Genomic DNA, 8,745 nt, shown 5'->3' with positions numbered 1-8,745 from the left:
ATCTTGAGACACCCATTTCAAGTCCACCCCGCCCCGGCTGCTGGATCAGTTCATCCCTCTCCTGCAGCCAGATTTGCCAGCCTGGATACCGGATCACCGCAGATATTCTACTGCAACAGGTAAATCATTAGGAACCAGGAGAGGGTCTCTCCGCTGGCCATTCGTTAATAACAAGTAAATCGTATAAAATGTTTTCATCTTCGCCTTCTATCAGGCTGTCCTCAGCCATGTTTACTTGAACAGCACTTGACAACATTGATCAGGGAACCACGTTTGGAAAATGTAGCTTACAGTCCAAGTTAAGTATTCTCATGGCTTGATAATAACTTAAATACTATGATGTTTAAACACAGACATATATGCTGTCGTAGCCCTCCTTGTATATTTTGCAATTAGATATTAACCGTATTTTACGAACTAATTCACCAACCGGAACCAATAATACAAGGCTTATTTGCAGGACCACTAAAGGAGTTGCACCGGCAGTGTTTTCGGGTAAGAATCAGAAGAATATCTATCAATCTAACCGTGTTGATGTCGCATACATTTCAAAATGTTCAAAGTTGGGCTCAAACAGAAATGGGTGTTATGCCTGAAATAGCGCAGTCTTTGGAAGATTTAGATTGGCTGTAAGTCATTCAGGCTTACTTGGCCAAATCTACGTCTGTTTTGTGATATCTTTCGACCTGTTAGACATTGTTAGACATTTCTGCAAGCTTAACAGTTGACACAAACCTGATTTATTTCTATCATTGCGTTTCAGGCTACGTACTGACATCCAGGCAGACTCTATTCCACTTATTCTTGGTGGAGGAGATGAGCTTATGGTAGGCCTCCCTCTTTATTTCTTATTCAAAATTTGAACACTACAAGCTTCTGTCTCATTCTCCTTTTTTATTCCCTTTTTCAGGCAACAGAAAATGGTATTGGTAAAACAGGGGTAAGTACTTGACAGTCACTCAGATTATAATACAACTAACATATTGTACAATATACAGTTTGCATTTAAACATCAGCCCAAGTTGGAAAAGTTAGGTCTTTATTTGTCCAGGGAAGTACTACTATGAGGTGACCTGCCATGACAAGGGTCTATGTCGCATTGGGTGGTCCACCAGTCAGGCAGCCCTGGAATTGGGTATGCCCCCTTAATGCTGTACAAGATACTCAGTCTATAATAAACTGTCTGACTAGAAAACATATTTAATTTTGTAATCTTTATTTCTTTCCAGGAACTGATAAGTATGAGGTGACGTGCCTTTGTTATGTGCAACAACATTAACCTTTCTGTTGGTCGCTTGTTAGCAGACCCTTCACACGATGGCAGAGCGAACATGGCCCATAGTGATAGCCCTATAGTTTAAATCTACTACCCACAAATAAACATATGGACATGGGTTACTATTTTTTTTTTTTTATTGTAAATTTATTTAGGAATCTATCCATGTGATTTTAAGTAGGGGTGGACCTCAAATCCTCTAGGGGGTCTGGGCGCATGCTCCCCCGGTAAGATTTTTTATTTTATTTTGGAGTTAAATGCATCAATCTGGTGGATTTTGAGGGGAAAATAAAGAGACTAGATCTATGGAAACACCTATATGAAACAGAACTGTATGCATTTCAATAATCATAAAATCATGTCCATAGCCAATAACATACCATTTCCAATATGAAAAACACTGAAACTTGTTTATTTATTTATTTTTGGTTCATTCATAGTTGTGAGTGTATCTGTGCTCCTGAATCAGCCTCTCCTGTCTCCCTCCTCTCGCCCCTGCTCCTCTTTGAGGCAGTAGCAAAGGCTATTTTTAGCTCTCAACAAGTTTTAAAAGTGTATCTTACCTTTTATCCCCTAGTTAACTTCTTTTTTTATTTTATTCATGTATATTTTACTAATCACTACTCCCTCAAATGGAAATATGTGTTTACATAAATGGTGACCAAACCGTTTGAGACCCACAGAGAACTTGGACTAAGTTAACTATCTAAACACTCAGAGAGTCCTTTACCTCTCCTGAGCTGAGGTTATCCCAAATTTGACTGACACACAGAGACCAATCAAGGGCTTTGATTTATGATCTGTATGACAGTGGCCATGTCGGCATGCCACATCATGTAGACAGCCAGTCACCCTGTGTGAGGCAGGCAACTTAACAGGCCAGGCCATCGGGAAAGCCCCCGGTCCTCCCGATGGCCAGTCCGGGCCTGGGTACAGGAGGCGTAGAGTGAGGGATCATTGTCCACACGTGAATTGATCGCAGATGGAGTCGTGATCGCGGACGGATAAAAAAATAAAAAAAAAAAACCTAAATGGGTCACGAAATATACCTGGGCGGCCCGCCCAAGTAAAGTCTATGTGTGGGAAACCCTGGTGCGGTCCTAGTAGTTATCATTCATATTATTATCATTAACTAATTGGGGCACTATAGCAATGTTTCTCATGTTTCTTGTCTTCTTCTCTTCAGGTAATGACCTGGGTGTGGCTTTTGAGATCCTTCAACAATTGAAGAGTCAGCCCTTTGCCTCCTGCGTTCTAAAGGTATCACATCAAAGTAATGCTGGATTAAAAAAACTAACAGGTGCCAGTTTTACACCATACAAATGGCTCTCTTTCTTATCTGTGTTCAAGAATGCAGAGCTGAAGTTCGACTCTGGAGGAGAAGACTTTAAAAATGCCCCCAAGAGTGGGTTTGTTGCCATGGACCAGGCGCCACGCAGTCAAATCTACTCAGCCAGGTGTTTGGATACCACCTTATTTCATATGCAAAAATAACAGATAAGGAATGTAACTGAGATGACTATCATACACCTTAACCAGAGACAATTTAGATAAAACAATCGTTAGTTTCTGTTAGGAAAATATCACTTGACACCAGGTTGAGAATCAATAATCAGGTACTAATTTATTCTTGCAAGAAGGAGCAGAGTTAAATCACATACAAAGGATATGGTTTAACTCACACACATGGGGTATGTTGCTCAACGGAGCAGCAAAAAACATCTGGCTTATATAGTCCAAAACACGAAGATAAATAACAACAAAGTCATAAATCGAGGTAGCACTATTATCAGCCACGGGTGTCGGAAAGTCGGGTCATCTGCGATGGGTCATCTGTTACGTCTTCTGGAATTATAATAAGTGAGATATGTAGGAGACAACAAGTATGTGCCTGTCTCATCATAAAGATCAACAACCTGAAATGCCCTGCCTCCTCCTATCATAAAGAGGCAGCTGCAAGGTCGTACACAGCTCAGAATCACACATGATATCAATGCATTAAAAAAAACCCAAAGAGGAGACAACAGTATTTTCTCCAACAGTTTCACAATAAAAGCCTTCTTTCGGCAGACATTTTTAAATCATATTACCAGAGCGGTCATTTTACCATTGCTAATGTAACTGATATATTCCTGCATTGACTAGCCCTCTTTTTCCTCGTTTGTGCAGGCAGTGCCAAAGTGAGTCAGGTGAAAGCAACATCCAATTCACCCAAAGCCCTGATCATCGAGCCATCTAAAGAGTTGGCCGAACAAACCCTCAACAATGTCATTCAATGTGCGAAATACGTGGATAACCCCAAACTCAGGAATGACTTTAGTGAGGTATTAACAACACTGGATTTCACAAACCATTTCCTGTGTAGTATTTATGCTGAGCCATATCTAAAAATACACGTTCTGCACATTTAACAGTGTTATACTTTTTATATTTCCCTGTATTATCTTTTATAGATGTATAGAAAATACCCCAAAATTGCTTTGACAGTCACTTAGATGAAATGTTGGGGTATTTTCTGAAAACGTTTTATATTTGAGGTGCAGAGGAATTAAAAGAATATGTTAACGATGCTTGTTTGTGCTCACCAGCTGTGGTCAGAAGCCATCAAGATACTAAAGGGTGAGTACACAGTGAGGGCCATCAAAGAGCACAAGATGGACCAGGCCATAATCTTCTGTCGCACCAAGATCGACTGTGACAACATGGAACAGTACTTCATTCAGCAAGGAGGAGGTATGCTACTGAGAATTTCAGCCATCACTAGACATACACACACATATAAAATAATAAGGACTTCATTCTTAATTGATCAGAATAAACACTTAGTTTTGGTGTCTTTTCTTTAGGTCGATGTAGCTGCCAAAGGAATTGACGTCCACTGAGTTCCGTATGATAAATATTTCAGATCTTCAAAATAAAACGGATCAACGGTCATCACAAAATCATAAATGTTTTTATATAAGACCGCTCTCTTCATCTTTCTCCAGTGATTAATATCACCCTGCCAGATGAGAAGCAGAACTACGTCCATCGTATCGGTCGAGTCGCAAGAGCCGAGAGAGGTAAGCGCTGACAACCTGAGACTAACTGAGTTTGTGTATTTTGGCTGAAGAGGAGATGCAATTATTATTTTCCTCTGTCACCATATTAGTTTTGTTTGTAAATTCACACAATATACCTTTTTTAAATGTCTCATTACACTTTGATTTAACTGAAAATAATTACATTTTTGTTTTGTTTTGCTTTTAACTTGCAGAATGGGACTGGCCATTTCCTTGGTTGCTATGGAAAAGGAGAAGGTAGCAGAGATACAGAAATATGCTAATTCATTTTAATTACAGATAACCTTTAAAAGAAGTTCAAATCAAATGTTTTCTTCATATGTGCAGGTGTGATACCACGTTTGCGCGAACAGAGGCAGAGGCTGCTACAACACGTGACTGAAGGAGAACGGAGGTTGCACCATCTGGTACAAAGAGAAAGAGGTGAACAAAGATGCAGAAACAAACTAAATCAAGCCAAGGCAGCTCGGAAAATCTGTAATTTGATATACAACCGATTCAGCAGAGGGCTTTTTAAGTGATTTGATAGGAAGCTATAATTTGGAAGCATTGAAAGTTTTGAGCATGACTAACAAACCTGTTGCCCTTGCCTAGGTGGTAACTACAAGGGTCACGTGGATGCTCTGGCACCAACCGTCCTGGAACTGGCTAACCTTGAGAGGGAAGCCCAATCTTCCTTCCTCCACCTGCAATACATGCCAAACCAGCTATTCAGAGCCTTCTGAACACGCCCCAACTAGCACTAAAACTGTACAGATTAAAGAAATGCTCCAACAAGAAACAGAATCTTTATGATACAAGGCAGTAGTGTGCAGTTATTTCTCAAGTTTTTTTCCCACCCAGAATTATGAACATAACATAATAAAAGTTAAATAAAATTATACTATTGCACTCGGTATGCCAAACTTGTCTCTGGCAACTGATACATACACTAATGAAAAATACTTTGTTGGATTGTGTTTTATTTTCTGATCAATGTGGTTGAATGAAATATTTACGTTTCTTTATGGAGTAATTGGCTAGAAAGTCAATGTATTGAAGTGTCTGGGTGTATTTTTTGTGAAAGAAACTGTAATCGCCTGCTCAGTTTGAGTTCAAAAGCAGGCAAGTATCTCCAACAATTATGAATGTCTCCTGTTTATTTAATGTATTGAGTCTGTTAATAATTTCTGATAAATTCATGAGAATAAATAATCTTCACAGAGTAATGTTTATTTTCGGTCTGTTGTTACTGGATTGTTTTACAGCTGTGAGTCAGGCCTCCTTCACAAAGATTGAACAGGCATTTTTAAAACCAAGCACTGTTTCTTGGCTCACCAATGAGCTCACCAATCAGCAGCCATATTAGGAAGTAAGAATAAAGAAAGATGTAGAGTTAGACTGAGTTGGACCATAGTACGCTACTTCTACAATATGAGGTTCTGACCTTTGCTGGTAGAACATTTGAGGATCTGGATCTCTTTGAATTATAATTGAATACCCTCAAATTATTGTTTAAATAATTTAAGATTGTGACGTTTAAAAGGGCAGTAGTATTACCATCAGAAATGAGTTACTTAAACTTACATTGAAATGTCATGATTTAAAGCATATAAAAGTGCTGCAAGATCAAACAATGTGTTGGAAAACACAGAAGTAACGAATGTATTCCATTGATTGTTGGTAATCATATAATTGTGCACATTGACAAATCCCGTTTTGATCGCTGATGGTGACACTTTTATTTTGAAATTTCCGCTCAGATCTTCGTTCTTCGCTTCCTGTGAAGGCTGTGCATCGACTGTTCTACATTTAAGTGATTCGGCTGGATTTTATATAAGAAGACATCTTTTGGGACAACGTACGTGATGTTAACAAGGAAGGATAAAGTCTCCGAGAGTGTTCAACCTACCTTTGGTACGTGTACTACCATTTGTTTAGCTGTTATTCGATCATGGCGGTTTGGTTGTGATTAACGTCGTCACAATGAAAGCATGGCAGCTGGAACTTTCTTCCTCTAGTCTGACGTGTTGGCCACACTTTGGTTGAGATTGTATCGTGTATGAGGTCATTTAAACAATGAAAGTCGAAAATGTCAGTCGTGTGTACTTAGTCGAACCTATTTAAGTTTTATCTGCTTTGTCGCTGTACAGAAGTAGGTTTTTTGTAACGTCAAAGGTTGGCACTGTGATGACAAAAAGCTTCATAGCTATCACCATTACAGTAAACCTATATGCAGTGGTGGTAATAAACTTAGTTCTAAAGTACTGAACTTAAGTACTGCTACTCCAGTTTAATTCAGAGGTAAATATTGTAATTTTGCTCCACAGCATTTGTGTAATACCTTCAGTACATTTGCAGATGTAGATTCATGATACAAACTAGGACTTAAGTTGCAGCACCAGGATTACATAAATTTGCTGGCCAGCAGTAAATTAAGTAAATACAACGCGAAAATGCATTTCCTGCTGAAAATGATTGGGAATGCTGTAAACTGTGTACATTTGTTGCTGTATTTAGCTGAATATTGTATTAGTTGAATGGTCTCTGTAACTGCTTTTAGCTACACCAATGATTGGGAATGCTGTAAACCAAGTAAGTGTGTTGCTGAATTTAGCTTAGAAATGCAGAAAAGTGAAATGATTTGAATCAAAATTGTTACAGCTCAAATGCATTGCAATGACTTTGTTGAAAACTTGAAAGTGAGATATTAAACTGGAAGAGTAGGAAAAATATTGAAAAAACTTAATATTTCAAAGAAAAGGTTTAAAAAAGGTATAAACAACAAAATGTATAGCCTCAATGTCCTGAAATAGCTGAATAATGTAATATTTGAATGGTTTATAGCTGAAAGTAGGCTGAAGGAGTTAGATATTAAATGTAAGTAGTAGTGAATGAATGTGTATTAAGAAGAGAAAAGAAAGTAAAAACGCTTTGAAAAGCAGCAGAATATTTTAATTGCAAACTTTTGAACTAAAACCATACGTCACCAATAATGTATAAAATATGTGGAACATGTTGAAGTCAGTATGAAGTCTCCATCAGACGGAAAATAATAGGCTGAGATAGGGCTGTACAATTAATCGTATTTGAATCTTGATTACGATGTTGGCTTGCAATGATTACGAAAACAACGTAATCAAAATAAAACGATTATTTTGCTGCATTCCCTTTCGCAATGATGGTCTCAATTTGTATTGCGTTATACATCCTGCCTGCGTGTGCACTTTCGCCTCTCCCTAAAAGCACTCTCGGCCAGGTTGTGTTGTGACTTGCAGTCTGTTTAATAAACACGTTACAAAGGAAGCTTTAAGCCCCTGACACACCAACCCGATTTTGGGAGTCAGAGGCAGTCGGTCATTCGCGTCGCCCTACTCAGGTTGGTGTGTCCCGCACCGTCGTCTCTTAAAGGCCCAGATACACCGGCCCGAAATCGGCAGTAAATGGGAGTCGGGCCGAACATGAGCGTGGGCACGCCCTATTCGGAGTGGTGTGCGCCGCACCGTCGGGTCTTTTCTGCCGACCTGACGCCTTTTCTTGCCGATTCAACATATTGAATCGGCGTCGGGAACACCACCGGAAGTCGGACAAAGGGATAACACTGATTGGCTGTTCAGCTAGCGAATCAGTGCATGAGAAGCGTTAACGGAAGTGAGGGAGGTAAACAAATGATTTTAAATGGAAGATGGAACACACACGGATGGCTATTTCACCTCATCGGTTTATAGAGCTCCTATGCGTTCAGGTTTTCAATGGACGAGAGTGAAAATGGAAAGAAAAACGCTATTTGTTGTTGTTTATATCAAGGAGTCTGTTCTTCTTCTCTGTCTTCCGGTTGTTCCGGTTGTTGCCTCTTTTGAATGATGAATACACACCTACCGCCGCCTGCTGGTAAGGAGAGTTATTGCCACTCACGCATACGCAGTTCATACGTGCTCGGCTCGGATTTGCGGTGTGTTCCAGTGCGCGAAGTCGGCAAATACGCAGGAGAGTCCGGCGACGCAACAGTCGGTGTCGGCGACTTCTCAGGTGACTGGCCGGTGTATCTGGGCCTTTACGGCACATTTTCACACCTCCCGCGGCCACTCAACATGTTGAATCGGCCGCGGGAGGCCAAGGAAAGTCGGGACAAAGAAATCACTTTGATTGGCTGTTCAGCCTAGCGAGTCAGTGCATGAGAAGCGAGGCGGAAGTGAGGGACCAAAACAAACGATTAGGCACACACAGACGGTTAATCTTTTTCATTTTCATCTCACCTGGACGCAAGACTTTATTTTGTACGTTTTCGATCGACAAGAGAGAGGGAAAATGGAACCCAGACGCTATTTGTTGTTTGTTTATATCTCGCAGCCTGTTCTTCTTCTCTCGGTGTATAGTCTTTCTTCCGGTTGTTGCATCTTTTGAATGATGAATACACACTACCGCTGC

At 40.0% G+C, this 8,745-nt stretch overlaps 1 protein-coding gene across 1 annotated transcript; it reads left to right on the top strand.

Moving 5' to 3' along the window:
* Positions 1 to 579: 579 nt before the first annotated feature.
* LOC307016243 (ATP-dependent RNA helicase DDX1-like) lies at positions 580 to 5,546 on the top strand (the record flags this gene model as incomplete). The annotated part of the gene is made up of 15 exons (XM_079645281.1): positions 580 to 629; positions 764 to 827; positions 911 to 929; positions 1,052 to 1,135; positions 1,230 to 1,246; positions 1,458 to 1,503; positions 2,463 to 2,536; positions 2,627 to 2,733; positions 3,450 to 3,600; positions 3,865 to 4,009; positions 4,123 to 4,158; positions 4,264 to 4,338; positions 4,533 to 4,575; positions 4,666 to 4,761; positions 4,933 to 5,546. 11 exons carry the CDS (start codon positions 580 to 582, stop codon positions 4,146 to 4,148), a joined length of 783 nt encoding a protein of 260 aa, XP_079501407.1. The 3' UTR covers positions 4,149 to 4,158; positions 4,264 to 4,338; positions 4,533 to 4,575; positions 4,666 to 4,761; positions 4,933 to 5,546.
* Between the last annotated feature and the right edge of the window lie 3,199 nt (positions 5,547 to 8,745).

The sequence above is a fragment of the Notothenia rossii genome (assembly GCF_949606895.1).
Source record: "Notothenia rossii genome assembly, chromosome: 8".
In the NCBI taxonomy this organism is placed as follows: domain Eukaryota; kingdom Metazoa; phylum Chordata; class Actinopteri; order Perciformes; family Nototheniidae; genus Notothenia; species Notothenia rossii.
This window is presented reverse-complemented; position numbering and strand designations above follow the sequence as displayed.